The following is a 19,048-nucleotide window of genomic DNA, read 5'->3' as shown; positions in this document are numbered from 1 at the left end:
AAATAAAAAAAAAAAAAAGAACTGCACAGACATTCCCTATGTCCCTGAATTCAGAAGAGATTGCTTTCTCAATTCGAATAGAACAGGAGGGGTAAGTATGCTGAACCTGAACCACATAAATCTGTTCTTCATGAGGTCGACGTAGCAGCAGTCACTTCACCCTCAGAAGAACATGTTCTGAAGGAGAACAGCTCCACATTTGCTACAGTGCTTCTCCAGTGTTTTTAACAACACAAACTTCAACCAGAATTTAGTCCATAAAACACCTCAAGTAACAGCTAAGTAAACACTTCCATCTTTTAAAACTATTTTATGAGACACCACAAGAGCCTTTACACTCCAGACAAATATTTATCTTTAATTCCTTGCAGCATGTAAAAAGTAAAATAAGAAATTCTTAATTATTTCTAAAAAAAATAAAATAAAATAAACAACCTAGAAAAGATGTAAAAGCTGCTAACAGGACCTTCAACAAGTTATTTTCACGTTGTTATTTTTGTTTTAGATTTCATTTGATAGTTTCTATTTCAAAAGCACAGATTCTTCTAACCAATTTTAAAAGAAAAAAGATTTTACACGACCCTTTAAATAAAACACATTCCTTGGCCACACTAAGGAAGGCAGCCAGCAATAACCCCTGCAAAGTATCAGGTGCGTGAAAAGCCAGCCTGCTCCCTACCTTTCACAGGCCAATGCATAACCAACAGAAACTGAGTTATGGAATACCTGATGAAAATCACTGAGAAGCGTCAAGGGACAAAACATTTAAGTAACAAACCAAACATTTCCATGCTATAAACATGTTTAGATGAACTCTAAGCAGCCAACATTCAGCTCAAATACAACACAAGCTTTCCTGTCAAAGTCCAGTTCAAAGAGGAGAGATTTTTCTATTACATATTGATTTCCTTTACTGCTGATTAAGAAAAAGCCCGATTCATTTTCCTGGGCATTTATATAGTCCTAGCTAATTACATACTCCATCAGCCTAACACAATTAAATAACAATATAATGATGTGTAGAAAACAACTGCTATATATGCAGACAGTTTAAGTAGCACTAATTACATCCTAATTTTTAAAATCCATCATAATGAGTCTTTCTTCCCACTCTCAGAGGGGAAGCCAATGAGTAGGTTAGTATTTGTAATGTGTGCTGTGTTATCTTTTTAACAAAAAAATCACTGAATGAAACTACGAATTACCACACAAATCCAAGTTCACTGTGCAGCCAAAACGATGTCCAGTTCAAAGTGGAAGTTTTTAATTGCTAATCACTTCCAGCATCAAACTCAACAGAGGGAATATATTCTTAAAATGCTGCACTCCAGTTCTGCAGCTACATTCTGTGTGTTTCTATCAAGCCTCTCACAGTAATTATGATTTTACATACAAAAGGGATATAAAAGAGGTTTTTTGTAGGTAAACTATCTTAACTACCGTACTTTGTGTCTTCAAAGCGCTAAGACATTAAGTATTAAAGCAGATGAAAACATTCTGGGGCACAGAGAAATCTAGAATTCACAGAAATAACAAGAACTACCATTTCTACCGCTGTTTAAAATGTACCTTTTGATCAAACAGAAGACTTAAAACACAGGGGTTATAAGTAACCCACCTTTACGATGCTTCCTATTCCTATCTCTCCACTGTGATTTTTTAGAATCAAGACAAGGAAGGTTCATTTTAAAAGACAAAAGAAGTTGGGTAAAATGGCAGTGTCAGCTGATTTGCTGTTTTTAACCTATATTTAATACCAAAATTGCTTATACAGCCCAAGGGTCTTACCTACCATTTGTCTCGAGGGCACAAAATGTAACTGTTTATAATAAATAGATAAATAGCAGTAACAAAAGCATTAAGTACGTTTGTTTCAAATACTGTTATTAACAAACAAACCTTCTCTTTTGGGCTTCAGAGTCTCTCCTGGCTCGTTCTAATGCCAATTCTTCTGCTATTCTTTTCTTTAGTTCTTCGTCATTAACTACAATTAAAAGAAAATTAAACGAAGTGTTAACAGAACACAATATATTCCTAATTACAGAAACAACTGCATAATACATTATTTTATTTTTTCTACAAAGCAAAGTGCTTCCTTGTGATTTAACTGCCTTTCAAATTTTAATGTACAACGCTAGAGAGCCATTAAAAATTATACTTATTAAACAACTTTTCAATTAACAGTATATTCTGAAAATTATGAAAAAGCACGCAGTTGAATTAATGATGATATAGTTAAATTAAGGACATTTTTCTTAAAAAAATACGCTGTTACAAAGTAAAATCAGGGCAAACATCTGAGCTTTAAGTAGTAAAGGCAAACATGCTTTTTACTTGTATGAAACAGGGCAATAAATTCTAATGTAATTGTTTTTATACACATATCTTTCCCCAGCTACAGAGAATTTATAACATCTTACGTGCTAATCAAGGATCATGAAGCCCCCAGCCCCCCTGCTGCAGTCAGGGCCACCAACCTCCACATTTAGTACCAGACCAGGCAGCTCCATCTAACCTGGCCTCGAACACCTGCAGGGGCAGAGCACCCACAACCTCCCTCCATCAAGCTTTGATCACAGAATAACAAAGGTTGGATAAGTCCACTAAGATCATCCAGTCTGTCAGCTCGTCCTCACCATTCCCACTAAACCACATCCATCCCTCAGTGCCACATTTACACGTTTCTTGAACAGCTCCACAGACAGTGACTCCACCACCTCCCTGGGCAGCCTGTTTCAATGCATCACCACTCTTTCTGAGAAGAAATTTTTCCTAATATCCTATCTGAATTGATATTCAAGTGCTCGGACAATGTTGATCTGCAGCAGTAATTAAGAGTGACCTCTCCTATACATCAAGATACTAAAAGTAACTCTACAGTACTTCTATATTCCAGTACAGGCATCAGGAAAGTTTCCATACTCATATGAAGCAGCTGGCTCAAGTTCCATTCTCTGGACCCACAGAGCATCAAAACATTTATTCTCACTCCAAAACTCCAAAACCCAAGATACAGGCAATGGAAACAAAAACACTAGCTTAAGTAGCTGTAAGACAACAACTGTATTTTAAGGCAGGAATCAATTGGAAGTTAACATTTATAAAGCAGTCCCCTATAGGTTGTATTTGCACTACGTATTTATGCATAGAGACAGCACTCAACAATTGTCAGCAGTCAGAAACTAGTGGTGATACAGGGGCAAATGAGAATGAGACATCTGCCTTTCAAGGTAACATTAGGGTTTGGGTTCTTTGGGATACATTTCTCAGTTAAAGAAGTGTTTTAAAGGATGCCTATTGACCACAACACAAATCAGGGCAGTCTTCAATTCTGGTATCTCCTTTGTGGAACCAGCTTTTTGTTTTACATTAGGCAGCAATCAGATTTTGTGAACCAAAAGGATGCACCAAAAAAGCCAATGAGAGGCAGACATATCTGTGATACTGCCTTCAGGAGTCGGTTTGATCTTCAAACATTATCCAACATCATTAGCCCACATTCCTCTTACAGTTAAAAGAGCCCAGTGTGCAATTGTCTCATTGAAAGAAAAGCAAATGCCCATCTTATTGGGACCATCTCTACTGACTGTAATCACTGTTCCCCTATTATCTGACCTGAGGCTATACAAGTTTATGCTCATAACCTCTATTTGAGAAGATACTGAGCTGCTGCACCACACCTGTACATTCCCAAACAAGGATCAGATAGAATCCTCACCCACAGAGACAAAAAATGTAGCCGAATATCAGGCAATCACAAGGATGCTGGTTTCATACTGAGGCGCGCATTAATCTCCCCTGCACCTCAGTAAGCATCATGAACCAAAATGAAAGCTGCTAAGGTTCTGCATTTGTACACTTAGAAATGATTAAGCTGTCGTAAAAGCAAAGAATTTCTTTCAAATCACAGCTACCTTATTCACAGAACAATCTGAAGACTCACAATCAAGTGTTTCTTACTGCTGTTTTGCTCAACTCAGATACCTCAATATTTCACATTCTTTTAATACAAGAAACGTTGGGTAAGAATGTTGCTCACCAGCAGTTACATCATGAGTTTCATTGCTTTGGTGTACAAAAACAAATGCAGGAACTTCAACAGACCATAAAACAGTCTTTAAAGTCATAATAAGAAGAGATTCAGCCATCAGCCAATAAAGACATTTGACCTCAACAATCAATTAGGTTGCCCATCGATCTGCCAAATCCTAATAGGGAATAAAAGCGGAGCCATAGATCACTCAATAGAATTATTGTAAGGTATAATTAGGTAGCTCCCCAATGGGAAGTTTATGATGTTTCAGTAAAAAAAATTGCAGTTTTATAAGTAGGAGAGATTTATTCTGGAGGAAGAAGCTTTTAGAAAGGAAAAAAAAGTTAATTTATTACAAGGGGAGATGAGGGAAAAAAAAATGGAACTGTTCTAGGTAAAAACAGTACCATTTCCTGCAATGGGAATCTCTGCTCAGATTAACTATAGGATGTTAAAACCAGACAGCTGACAAGCTAGTAGAGAATATAACAATGTGGTAGATGTTCTATAAAAATAAGCATAATCAGGACACAATAAGCATACAACAGCTGCCAAAAATTACTTAGTTATTCCCATCCCTTTAGTATCTCAAGTTCGTCAGGACACTGTAATCAGTGTCAAACTCGTTTTTAAGTGCAACCCAGAGAAGAGAAACTTGGAAGATTTTCAGACAACTATATTTAGGAAGGTCACACTTTAACTTAGTGCTTCCTTATGCTCCTACAAGAGCGTAAAATGCAGCTCTACCTTTCACCAAGTCTGAATGTGCTAATGCACAGTTCACATCACAAAACAATTTAGATAGATGGTCAGAAATGAGAACTATACTCTGAAAGCCATACCCAGAAATAACTATGTCCTCTTAGCATGCGAGTTGTGGATGCTGATAGGTGTCTGATAAGCTGTATTCTCTCTGGGATAATGGAAATCGAGTACCACCAGCCGCACTGCCAATAGGCTCATTACCCTGCTCAGCTCTAGCAGCAGGTTGCACAGAGCTGACAGACTGACCAACCAGCTCTGTGTAACATCACCAAAGATGTGAATACTGATGTACGCTACGAGTTAAAACAAAGAGCTCTTGCCTGGAGCTTCACAGACCAAGCAATGATTGTCAGAGAACGCTTTGCCATTTGGATGCCTTCAGGATGCATTTCCTCCCCTTCACACACAGAATTTAACTGGAAGGTAGGCAAAGGTAAGTTCACCGATTTTAAAACAAACCATGTCTACGTACTTCAGCCACACGCCAATACGTGCATTTGGTACATTCAGCTTCTTTAGCATTCAAAACATAGACTTGAGAGATCTGAAGATACTATAAACTATGGCCAATATCTACCTAACGGCTAAAACCCATGGCCACGCCCAACTGAAAGGAGAGAAAACTTCCATTAGTACCCTCCATCATGGAACACTCAAAAGCCATTTGCCAGCACCATGAGCCCAAAGCCAAGAACCTTGCAACAAGCAAAAATGTTGAGAAGACAACAGCAACCATAATAAGTCTACTATAGACAGCGTGTTACTACTATATCCCGCTGTGTTAGGATACATGCAAGACATGCATTTGGACAATATTTTCCTCCATTTGCTTTGTCCTTTTGAATCAAAAGATCTTCATAACTACTTCTCTTAAAGCTGTTTTATAGGAAAAAAAAACAAACTCAGGATAGTGGAATATAGCAAGGCGGCAGCACCCAAAGCTGCAAACAATGCACATTAGTTAAAGCAGATACCTGCAACTTGGAAAAGGTTAGATGGGGAAATGACAAATGTGATGCGGAGAAATTAATCAAATAACCTCTAGCTTGCCTGTTAGTCTTGGGATTTCAAAAAAAATCATTAATGGAAATAGCATTTACCATCAGGCACCTTAACTAAATCCTCTTGAGAGGGCAGGTGCATTAAGTTATTAAGAGACACTTAGGCTTGATACAAACATGTTTTAGAGAATGCTTAGGAAAACAATATTGAGAGACTGAATTTACAAAATAAATTTAAAAAAAAAGAAAAGGAAAATAACCAGATCTACTTATCTTTTTCATTCAGCTTTGCTAACAACACAAAGATGGGCAGTGAACAAGACAAAGGCCTCTGTTATACTGTCTCTTTTCAACACAGCCCTTGACTTATCTAAACTTACAGAAACATCAGGGCGTTGTGCTCCCATTAGATTTAGTTGAAATAAGGATAATATACTCAGAAGTTACCAGAAGACAACGGGCAGACATATGGCACTACCATACAGCCCTTTGCCATTGGAAAAGCAGTAGCTTCTCCAACTCTGGCGGAGAGACTGGACTAGGTGATCCTTCAAAGTACCTTCCAATCCCAATATTCTGTGAAATGATAGAAGGAAAACCCGAAATAACTCAGAGAAGACACAAGGCCAGATACTAAAACAAAACAGGCAGCTCAGGAGTTCTATTCACTCTTCCATAAGACGGTGTTGAAAAGACACACAGGAAAGTTGATAGGGCAGTACTTAAAAGACAGATTTTGTATTACTTGAAATGTACGATATGCAGCTCTTTCTTCAAATTGTTGAAACCAAACTAAAAATCAAGTAAAACCAAAGGTGAGAAAAACACCAAAGAACACCAACAGGCTACAAAATACTTGAAGTGGAGATCTGCATTCAAAAGATTTGAATTTAAAACCAGAAACACCTTTTTTTTTTTCCTCCTAGAAAAAAAAAAAAATATATATATATATATATAAATAATATATATATATATTCCCTAATCACTATAGAATCTCTTGTGTTCACCACTCTAGCACCTGGTATTGACAACAGAGCATCAGGCCATTGAAACCATCGATCTGCTCCAACAAAGCAATTCTTATGTCCCTGAGTGCATTAAGGACGAGCATTAACCACCTCACCTGGGACAAGGCACCCTAGGGATGGCTTCCACCCCATCATCTAGCTCAGGAGCTGGCAGGGCAACCACGGCTTTGTAGACGTTAAAGTTAATGAAGATGTCACAAGGAAGCTTCCTAACAGCACACTAACAGCCATAAATATTGAATCAGAAAGCACAGTGGCAATCTGATGGATTCATGACATCAAGCTATGAGCTTATAAATAAGTTATGAGTCTTTTGCAATTAAAACGTTTTCCCACCCATCCTCCAATCAAATCTGTAACCATACAGAGATAATATGCATATACTCTCAAATTATTCTTTCCACTTAATAAGTATTCCAGTTTTGACCGTATCTAAATTCCATACATCACACAAGAAAACATCAATATCAACAGCAGCTGTCTAAGTAGGACAGCAGAGACAAAATATTTAATCTGTGAATCCATTTCTCACCAGGAGAAATCTAAATAAGGAACACGCACTTGAGCAGCATACAATAACTTCTGGGCTGAAATAAGTGTTTATATTATTTCTTACTCATTTAATCAAAACACTGTAGCCATTACTGGCATTCTCAATGTTAACTCAAGTGACTGACTAACCACGGACACTAAATTCATCTCATTCCCAAGACAGGCTACGTGAGACCCTGGTTAAAGAGGAATGGTGAATCAGTGCAAGGCAGCTCCATTCACACCTCTGCATGCAACTGTGTGTACACAAAAGCTTCAGCTCAGAGCCATCAATCTCTGGGGGACATAAAGTTCACTGGTAGAATTATATATTTTAGTTTGCTTTGCCTATCGATAACACTGTCAAGAAAATCTTACCTACAAACATAAGTTCTGAAGGAAGTCATATAAATATTCATCGCACACTGAATAGAAAGATTTTTGGTTTTAAAACCAGTATTTATGATTTCCATGACAATTTAGGCAGCAGCAAATATATTTTGTGTGCTAAACTTTGGTGGAATAACAATGACAGCATTTAAAGGAAAAAGATAGTATTTTTGTGAGTGCCTTGCTGATAGCAAACAAGGTTACAAGAGGTAACACGTAATTGTTGTAAACAGTGCAGTGGTCTTCCTACCATACAACGTTATTTTAAAGAACAATATACTTAAGTATAAACTCTGTTCTCAGACTCGCACAAATTTAGCTACCAACACATACAGCAGCTCTTCCATTTCAATTGAGAATTAGAGCCACTTCCAGCAATCAGGGATTCAGTACAAACACAAAGTGCGCCTCCAAGGACAGGATTTTGTATTAACTGTTAAATATTGCTAATGTGCAGTGATACCTAAGCAAGCTCATAGGATAATTAAATACAAAAAACAATGCAATTAAGTGTGCATAATTTAAAATTATTTAATATTTTAGTTTCCAAAGGCGCTCTTGCATATATTACAGTATCTATTTTACAATGTAAATCTGGATATCAATCAATTTATACTCATTTAAATTAGCAATAAGCTGGTACATGATCTAGAAATAACGAAGCAAAGCTAGTTATGCTCTATTCGGAACATCTTCTTCTCAGTATTCCATTATTGTAACTTCAGCAGTAAATCCCAATAGTGAATCGATGTGGATTTAAGAAGGGTGGTCTGAAAAAACAGGAGAGAGCTGAACTAAAAGGATTTGCTTTATGTTTTTTTCAATAGGTTTCTATCTGTTTGTGTTTACCAGATCTATCTACCAGTAACTCATTCCCATTGGCCGAGCTCTTCTACGACATGATTTTGTGTTGGTGCAATTCTTCCATAAGACTTTATGATTACTCAAAAAAAAGAAACGAAATACCAAAACATACATATGTATGTGTGGGTTTGCATGGAAAAATAACTTCAATGCAGTGTTGAGAACCCTCAAAAATCTGGAAGGGGATGTTTCATAGAACCCTAGAATAGTTTGGGTTGGAAGGGATCCTACAGATCATCAAGTTCCAACTCCCTGCTGTAGGTAGGGACACCTCCCACCAGACCAGGTTGCTCACAGCTCCATCCAGCCTGGCTTTGAATGATGTTTGTGCTTAGAATTTTCTTCTAACTTAAATTTATTTGCAGGGAAAAAAGAAAAAAATCATTATGACAAAAGATTTCCTGTCTTAGAGAGCTTAAATTACACAGAACAGGTGGACAGAGAGAGAGAAATACTGCAAGAATAGAAACATGAAGTATGGAGTATGCATCTAGAAACAGCCAGGAGCTAATACAATAAATTACTTACCACCACTAAGACTTAAAAAAGGCAGTTAAAAATTAGTTACAAGTGTGTGTTTTCACTAAGAATTCATGCTTTGTCGATTACAATAAATCTTCATGTAGTGATATAAATTCAAGCCATAATCTTTACAAAGTTATGATTCTTTTCAACCAAGTTTTCTTAATAACCCACATTGCCCATCCACCTCTCCGCAAACACCCCAATTGGTTTCATCAGCTATTTAGCCATAAGCCAGTTTGTCATTCTCTACATTTAACATATATTTCTGTATATATTAAGTACAGAAGAATGACATGCCTTTATGAGACTATCACTAGCAGCACATCCTTAGATTTCAAGCAACAGGTGACTTGCTATTTCAGCTGTCTGCACTGGTACTTCTTACTATACATCAGCTGCAAGTGTTTTGTAGCTGAATACAACGGATAAAAGCATCAGGTTCCCATAACTCACCATTTAAAATATAAACAAACACGTTGCAGATGATGACAGGAAGGATTTTATCAGACTGCCTTCAATTGGATTAAACATATAGTGCTCTTTCAAGACAATTTAAGCTGTCTGGTTTCTGATCTTCATGGCTCATAAGTTTACTGTAAACTTATTTTATCTGACCATATGGGGAATATACTGGTACTTCTATTTTCTTGGAGAAAAAAATAAAATAAAAATCACATCTAACTCTGTGTACAAAGAACAATGTGAAATCTGAAAAGATCTGTTTCATTTTTAATAAACTGCAGTGTTTTCTGAATATGTATTTCATAGTATCACAGAGTGGTTTGGGCTGGAATGGACCTTTCAGACCATCTGGTTCCAAGCCCCTGCTATAGGCAGGGCCATCTCCCACCAAACCAGGCTGCTCACAGTCCCATCCAGCCTGGTCTTGAATGCTTCCAGGGAGGGGGCATCCACAGCCTGTCTGGGCAGCTTGTTCCAGTCTTACCACTCTCACAGTAAAACATTTCTTCCCAGTATCTGGTCTATATCTACCCTCCTCCAGTTTAAAGCCATTTCCCCACATCCTGTAGGTACCTGCCCTTATAAGAAGTCCCTCCCCAGCTTTCCTGTAGGTCCCCTACAGGTACTAGAATGCCACTAAATACCACTTCAACACCACTTAATTTGCAATGGAGACCATAATTTTTGTTAACACAGATAATAAACTTGAAGATTATTGCTTAAAGCTAAGTAATATCACAAAAACTTATATAAAAACAATCCTGTTTCACTAAAGTAATAAGATGGAATCAAGTGAACGATACAGAAGCTGTAGTAGCCTCATCCGAGTTCTTACTTGGACAGGTTGGGGAAAAATAAAACACCTAAAACTATGTTATTTTATCACACGTATTTCAATGGACATCCCCTACCCCTACATGGGACAGTGCACTATCAGGTATAACTATGTGTAACAGTTGAGTAAAAAGGACAAACTAAAACATCTCTCTAGTTTAACATTTAGAAGTCACCACTAACTGCAAAGAATTATAACTACTATTGCTCAGGCCAGCATTCCAGAATAGGACTGTCTGTACTGCCAAGGCTACATAAATAGCACATTTTCATGTTCCATCTACTACCATTGTCTTTAAAGATCCTCCATCTGTGATTGCACACTATCAGTAGCATTGAAAAGTCAATTTTAGCCAATTCCAGCTCTGGATTGCAGTAGCTTTCAACAGGAATAAGATTCACAAAGTCATTCATCACTAAGACAAAAAGCCCTCTGTTGAGAATAATTTCACATACCGTTCCAGTGGTGGGAACACCAGCTCACGGCAGCTCTTGCCATTGGATTTTATTGCCAACTGTCTGAGTGGCAGAGGAGCCCCTGCTTTTATATATATATGTGGATATATGTGGAAACTATCAGTTTCACTATCAGCTGCACAATACATTACAGAAGCATTTTGCCTACCTGTCCTGTAGTATGGCACACACCACAGGTCACCCAGTCTCCTGAGGGGGTCACATACAGTAAGTAACGCCATAAAACTGGTTCCAAAGGACTATCCCATACCAACACCATCACTCATTGATGCCTGTGCCCATGACTAACTTGTAACTACTCTGCTACTTAAAGCTAACAAAGCAAGTTTAAGAATTCCTCATTTTATTAAGAGCAGAGTAACTGCTTATTTGTCCCATCCCGCAGCTGTGTTCGAAGAATGGCATCTTTCTGCACCTAGCTCCTTCCAGATACTAAATTTCAGATGTGTGCAACAGCCAGGCACCAGGAAACACATACAGAGCAGTATCAGATCCCAAAACCCCACATGGTACATTGACGGCCCTAAAGAATCTCCCCTTTCCTATTTACCCAAGCTCTCCCAAATCCTCCCCCCAGCTCACTGATACACGGGCTCTTCTGCAGCCTTCCAACACTCCAGAACATCCCTGGCTCTGCCGTTCAATACGCATCAGGAAGCCTCCATGCCACATAGAGCTCCAAGTTTTTCCAGACACGGGTAGACATCAGAGAACACTGCAGCATTCATGGTCAAAATAAAGTAAGGCAGAACATGCTGTCTGTAAGAAACTGTAGGACAGTGGTTATTTTTCATCTTGCAAACCTGTTCAACAGTATGAAAGCCGCCTATAATACATAATGCTGATCAGTAATCTTATCGGGAATCTCTGTGGTTGAACCATTTGTCACCAAATGACTTCTAAATTCCCAGGAAGCATGTAAATAAAATCATCACTCTTTAGAAAAATCTCTCTGAGAAGTTTGGATAAAACCGGTCAACAGCTTTGAAAATGATTGTGGGAAAGAGAGGAGATAAAACCAAGTTATATGAAAGGCCTTAAGGCTATCACAGCGCAGGAGAGAGGGGGGGAACACCCAGAGAAAGTAGGTCATTACCTATAAAGGTTAATGAAAGGATAAAGAGGTAAAAAGAAAGTGTTTTACCCAAAGATAACACTCATCAATATACCTGCTGATCCCGTTAACGTGATTTCTCAGTGGTTGGAGTTGTGTACAAATATAAAGCAAGATGCCAAACTTCTATCTCGCACATTTAAAGCGATTTAACAACTTATCACTAAGTTTTAAAGAGTATAAAATAAAAATCCAGTAGAAGCCAGTATTCAGAAAAGAAACTATAACCACGTCAAATGGTTTTAATCAATGAGATGGGTGCTGAATCTGTGTACAAAGTCTGAAAGCAATCACTTTACTTAAAATTAGATACAAAGGGAAGCCTGCAGTGATAAATAAGTGGATCTTTAACAGCTGTTGTGGTCCTCTCACACCTAATCTCCAATTGATTCATTCAAGTTACAATAACAGACTGATAACATTGATGTTTTCTATCTGTGCAGAGAAAACAGTCATTCCAGGGTTTATTTATTCAGCTCAGATGAAAACTACAGAGCACTCAGTCTCATCGCCAGGATGCTGAGACTAGAACCAGATGACAACCAGAATATACAAAGAATCTAAATCCATACCTAAAGTAAAAGAACATTTAATCAGTGTTTGTTAGCAGGTCTTGTCAACCAGAATCACTGACTTACATAGTGAAGTGTAGAATGTCAAAGCACTTTGGCTATGGAGGGTGTTAGGGTTGTACACAGGAGTAAGGATTCATCTCTGCTGAGGAAAATGGAAGAGAACTACAAAACACTGTAATGTGTCTTATAAAGCCAGTTTTGCTGAAGCCAGTACATTTATCATCAAGTACTACAGAATTGTTAATCTTGAAGTGTGGGAGCTGAAATAGTCTCAATCCAGCATTTAGCACTATATTGCTGCTCGTAATAATAAATGAAAACTATATACAAAACTATGACACTTGCAATCATTTCTGAACGGTGAGAATAGTCATAAATGAAAATATATTAGAATGGTTTGATTGGAAGGGACCTTTCAGACCATCTGGTTCCTACCCCCTGCTATAGGTAGGGACACCTCCCTCTAGACCAGGCTGCTCACAGCTCCATCCAGCTTGGCCTTGAATGCTCCCAGGGAGGAGGCAACACACAACCTCCCTGGGTTCCAGTGTCTCACCACCCTCACAGTAACGCATTACTTCCTAATATCTAGTCTAAATCTACCCTCTTTCAGTTTAAAGCCATCACCTCTCCTACTATCACAATATGCCCTTACTAAAGTCCCTCCCCAGCCTTCCTGTATGCCCCCTTCAGGTACTGGAAGGCCACGCCGAAATGTTTTAAGTTGTTGCAACCATAATCTACTTGTTATTAAAAATGTGCTAATGAGATACGTTAACAAAAACAACTTTTCAAAATGACTGATCTTTAAATTGATGCACCAGCCCTCCTCACTGACAGCTTTTTAACAGTGCTGTTTGTCCTAACGAAAAAGAATAATTTGATTGTCAGCAGAGATGCATCCCATTAATTCAGGAATGCATGAGGTTCATTTTTTCCCTTCCATTATAACACTCTGTCCCCTCTTCTGCAAATAACAGAGCAGAATAAAAGTAAACTGGGCGCAGCCATAATAGTCAGTTGGACAAAACATAGTTAACAGAGACACGAGGCACCATCCAGGGCTTCTCCTCCAAAAATCACCTTTAGGTGCCTGATTGAGGTCACTCTTAAACAATAATTGTTGCCTTTCTAATTGTCTCAGCCCATTTCTGCACAGATTGCTTTTCCTGCTTAGACTGCAGAACACTCAGTGGCATCTCTGCATGTTGAGAAGCGTCATAGAATCATAGAATCACCAAGGTTGGAAAAGACCTAAAAGATCATTCAGTCCAACCATTCACCTATTACCAATAGCACCTACTAAACCATGTCCCTCAACACAACATCCAGTCCTTCCTTGAACACCCCCAGGGTCGGTGACTCCAATGCTTCACCCACACTAAATGGCTACCTTAGATTTGATGCTTACTTTACAGGTGATATCACACAGTTAGAAAGCTAAAAATGAGAATCCAATTAATTGACTTTATGGAAAGCTGCCAGATAATAAAACAAATACACAGATGCTAAAATAGAGGGAAGATTTAGGTTGGATATCAAAGGGAAGTACTTTACAGAGAGAGTGGAGAGGAGAAGAGGCTGCCCTGAGAGGCTGTGGAAGCTCCATCCATCCCTGGAAGTGTTCAAGGGCAGGTTGGATGGGGCCCTGGGCAGCCTGGGCTGGTATTATATGGGCAGGCTAGTGGGCCTGCATGCAGCAGGGGGGCTGGAGCTTCATCATCTATGAGGTCCCTTCCAACCCAAGCTATTCTATGATTCTATGATGAAGGAATATTCTTCATCTATTTCCTAGTTTTAATACAACAGTAGCAATACCTGAAAACTGAAATATCCAGTCTGGTCTTCTTCAAAACTTCAGGAATATATCTGAACATCAGCTCAAGGAATTCGGTATAATGCAAACATGCAAAAGTCTGAGTAAAAAAATGAAACCGCAGCAGTAAATGAAACTGCCAACAGCTCCCCCGAGGTAGGAGAAATGTCTCTAAGTGGTTACCTCCTGTTTAACTAAAAAAACAAGTAGTAGAAAGCTTTCAGAAAAAAAAACCCACTATACAATATATTTAACTTGTCTGATCTGACAAGTGATGAAGAGGTTTAGTAACACTTGGCTGCAGCTGGAAGATGAAAGAATAAAACAAAGCTTCTCTTTTCATCTTAATGTGATAAACCATACCTCTAAAGTATTCTTTAATATCACATCGAAGATCTCCTGTATATAAAGCATGATGGAAAGAAAAGCAGCGTGATCTATTAAAACCACCAAGTCTTATTATTTACACAGGATAAGGAGACCTCTGAGTAACATTACACCTAACAAGTGGCATTTTTAAACAAGATAAAAAAACGCACTCAGAACCCACACCCCCCTTCATGTGATTTACAATGATTTCTTACCAGTTCATCGAAGACTTGGTAAAGAAATATTTTGAAGCATTCTTCCCTTATAACAGTTCCTCACTTATTTTCCTTTTATTGACAGTTGTAATCAGTGGAGAATTGGGCTAGAATATATTTTCCTATAAAACTGGAGAGGATGCAGAATGACAATTCCTTTGCATAGGGCTATCAGGACAAGGGCTGGTAAAAGCAAATATTCTAATTTACTTCTCAGCTTTACTCCATTAAAACTATCAATATTTTTGATTTTATTCTTTAAGATAGCAGAACTATTCAAGCCGCTCCAAATGACTTTTACTCTAACAAGCCTTTCAATTACACACCCTTTTATCTCAGCCAGCTATCTGGTCTTTCTGACCTCTAATCCCAGGAAAGGTCTCTGAAGGACAAAGGAGAAATAGCTGGGTTTTGTTCTGGTGCCTCGACACAGCACGGACTGGAGAAGTCAAAGGCTGAAATTTCACAGGAAATATTAAATTGTTCAGAGCACTTCTACTATGGGTAATCTCCAGCACATTCAACTCCCAGTACGAACCAAGTATTTCAGCATGTGTGAACTGTGATTTCTGTCTCTTCCCCAAGACTGCCTTATAAACATGTGATGGATTCCGGCAGCGTTTTCCCCAAGTTCAGCCTAAGACTACGTTCAAAGACCAAAATCCTTGTCAGGAGTTCGCTCCCAAACCATTCAGTGCTCAGCACAAGTAAAAGGCAATAGCACCAATTCCATGCATAAATGCATAACCATTTACACACTACAACTCATCACTGCATTCCCTTTTGTACGCATTTCATGGAGCCCATTGCAATCTCTTTTTCGAGGTCTTCACTGGTTCTCTTAATCCAGCTTGTTGTAGCACCAGAAATTAATATGAGATTCACATGCCATAACAAATGGCTGATTTTCATAGAATCATAGAATGGGCTGGGCTGAAAAGGACCACAATGATCATCCAGTTTCAATCCCCCTCCTATGTGCAGGGTCGCCAACCACCAGACCAAGCTGCCCAGAGCCACATCCAGCCTGGCCTTGAATGCCTCCACAGATTTCTCCCTAAGTACTACTTGTGCTTTTAACATTAACAAGCAGACAGTTCCATCCTAGAAGCCATTTCCAAGCAAATTCTTCGGCTATGCTTTTTGCACTACTTATGACAAAACTGCATTACGTGTGCACTGCACAACCCCTCACGAATACTTTGTTGGAGCAAACGCCTGCACTCAGTAAACCCTAATAGAGCACACGGCAGCCTTAAGCAGAATAGCATGAAATTTAATTTTGACAAATCCACTTGAGACCAAAAAATAAAGCACACAGTGTTCAGTACACAAGAATTACCCGTTTCAAAGAATATATGGAAACAAAAAAAAATGACACTTCTAAATGAGTGCCAATTGAAAGCTAAATTCTGCCTATCTGCTAAAAGCCACAAAACACAGAAAACCATTTGTAACAGAAAAAGCTAGAAAAGAAGCTGGCTGTCATCAAATGAATCCACTTTGGTCTAAGACCTACGTTTTTATGCACACAGGTAGGGAAGGACTTGACACAGACCACTTTAAATTTAATTCGGAATAGCAATAGTTCTTTATCAGTTGTAATATTAGAGCTTCTAATTACATCAGATGCCCACCTAATACTTGACAAGATCTCGTGGTAGATTTGCATTCTCACTCTGACTTACACGTAGAAGAAGAAAAAACAACTCAGTGCCCTAAGCTCTCAAAAATTCAATTCCTACGCTTGCAGAACAGCTGAAAGCTTCAAAATTGGCTTTTTTAGCTCCTTTTACAACGCTGAACAACAACAAATAAAGCAAGAGCAGGAGGAGAAAAGCAGGGGGAGCGATTACTCCAATTCCAGCCTTAAATGCCTCCCACACATGGACCACTTTTTCATACAAAGTTCAACACGATCATTACATTACAATGAGAAACAGAGAGAAATACAGAGAGACATCTTCTGCATTTGGCCCTTCCAATTGCAGAATCATACAGGTCAAATTAGCACTGTGCCAAACAGATAATAATGCAGATGCCATTCTTGGAGCATATTTATGTGTATATATATGTATCACACAGCCCACTACAGAGGTGAATAAGGTTTTTCAGGGGCTAACCAGGTTTTGGGGGTATTTTGGTTAAAGAAAAAACAGTGAATCATTCCTTGAATAGCATATTACTTCTTTATTAGGAATAAAAATCTAGTCTATGAAAAGTTATGGGTTATTTCAAGATGATTATTATGAGCAGCAACACAAACTACCTTACAACAAACAATCCCAACCAGTTTTTTGGACTATTACACAGTGAGTTAAGTGTACTTCTGAGAAAACACTGACAAAGTTAATACCTGGAAAAGTAAGGACTGTTGTACTGAATGTAGCAATTATAACATCTCCAGCACTCAATGATACCATTCCAAGAATTTCCACATAATATTTTCATATACAAACCTGTGCTACAAATCATCCCAAGTTCAGCTTTTCCCTTTACTCATGGTGTAGTTCCCAGAGTTGAAATGCACAAGACTTGGTGCTCTCCCCAAAGCCTTAAAATACATTATATTAGCTTGAGAAGTTTCAACAGCTCCTGCTTAAGAAGACCGTTGCAGTCCAGGATGTGTCAGCACTCAAAACTCAATTGAAGTGGTCATCACAGCTGTACCTTTAGGCTGCCATCTCGGAGACAGTATGTCAGTGAAGAATCAGATCCTCATTATGACCCTTCATATAGGTAAGTATCACATTAACAAGTCTGTACATACGGACTCTTGCATTCTCACCATAAGAAATCAGCCAGGTTCTAGGCACTTCTCCCATTCAACTGAGTAACCTTTCCACATTCAACAAGCCCAGTCTTTTAAACAATTAAATGAGGATCTTCCCCTGCTCTCTAACATGCTCATCACATCTACTCAACTCTTTGCATCATTTCTGATGCAGCTACTACAATACTTTCACGACTCGGAGTGAACTAAGCCCTCCCACAGTTTCCATCTTCCAAGTACTATTGGTGAAAACCAAACCAGAAGCACAGGTTGCATTAATTAGTCGTTTATCCTTCTCATTTTAGTACTGTTTTACAAGGACATATCCAGCCATCTGAAAGCATTCGCAGAACACCTTGTATGTCACACCGACAGCGAGAACTTAAATTTATGCAATACTTACTTCATCTCCCATGTATAATTCTACATTCCCCATACTCCTGCGATCCAGTGACATGAATGTCAGGCTCAGCTAAAGATTTGCTGTTAGAGTGACAGCACTAAAAGTTAGGCATCTTTAGCAGGCGAGTGAGTTACAAGACGTTTCACCTTTTGATAATAAAATACTTCCATCAATAGCGAACCTTTAACCCAAAGAATATCAATATACATCACTGAAAATAATGTTATCTCTAAGAAACTCGGTGACAACTAAGTGGCAATATACCAAGCCACGTGAAAGCATGAGTGAGCACTACAGCATCACATCCAAGAATACCCAAGACAGTTTGCTTAGCTTTAAATCAAGCACCAAAAAATACATAACCTGAGCAGACAGTAGCCTGGGAGTGAGAAGAAATAATGATCAGATGAAGCGATGAGTTTTATACCACGTCCCTCATAAGGAGCAGAAGGATGTGCCTTAATAAGCCTGCAGAATGTTGTTTGAAATATCACAGAACTGTAAATTCTTACTATATATTCTTGTCATGATAGCATGATTAGAGGCTTCCAGGACTGGGGGTTCTCACAAACCTCTCTAAACTCAGTGAAAAAAATGAAAGTCACAGGGAAAAATCAACACAAAACTACAAATGTGGTTTCTGTAAGATGCAAATCTGGGCCATCCTGGCTACTCGTGGTCCATAGGTTAATTCAGTTTGTTACCTGGGGATTCCTACCCAATTGATTTTACATCTAAAAACTACTAAAGAATATCCAGAGCTGTAAACAGAGCAGGGCAGAATAAGTATCAGCAAATGGAGAGACCAGGCTTTCTTGATTATTGCTAAAGGAAGAATTAATGCCAGTGGCTGAAAGAAACAGCTGTACAGAT

The 19,048-nt window shown here is 38.5% G+C and overlaps 1 protein-coding gene across 2 annotated transcripts in view; it reads right to left on the bottom strand.

The window, feature by feature from the left end:
• The window catches only part of CHCHD3 (coiled-coil-helix-coiled-coil-helix domain containing 3), a 145,984-nt gene that overhangs the window by 119,088 nt on the left and 7,848 nt on the right, over window positions 1-19,048 (bottom strand). For both annotated transcript variants that reach the window (XM_015861656.3, XM_015861752.3), the window contains exon 3: window positions 1,900-1,984. In XM_015861656.3, the coding sequence (XP_015717142.2) occupies window positions 1,900-1,984 (85 nt within the window). The remainder of the gene's footprint in view (window positions 1-1,899; window positions 1,985-19,048) is intronic.

Source organism: Coturnix japonica, chromosome 1, assembly GCF_054131305.1.
Source record: "Coturnix japonica strain WE chromosome 1, WE-NBRP24, whole genome shotgun sequence".
NCBI lineage: Eukaryota > Metazoa > Chordata > Aves > Galliformes > Phasianidae > Coturnix > Coturnix japonica.
This window is presented reverse-complemented; position numbering and strand designations above follow the sequence as displayed.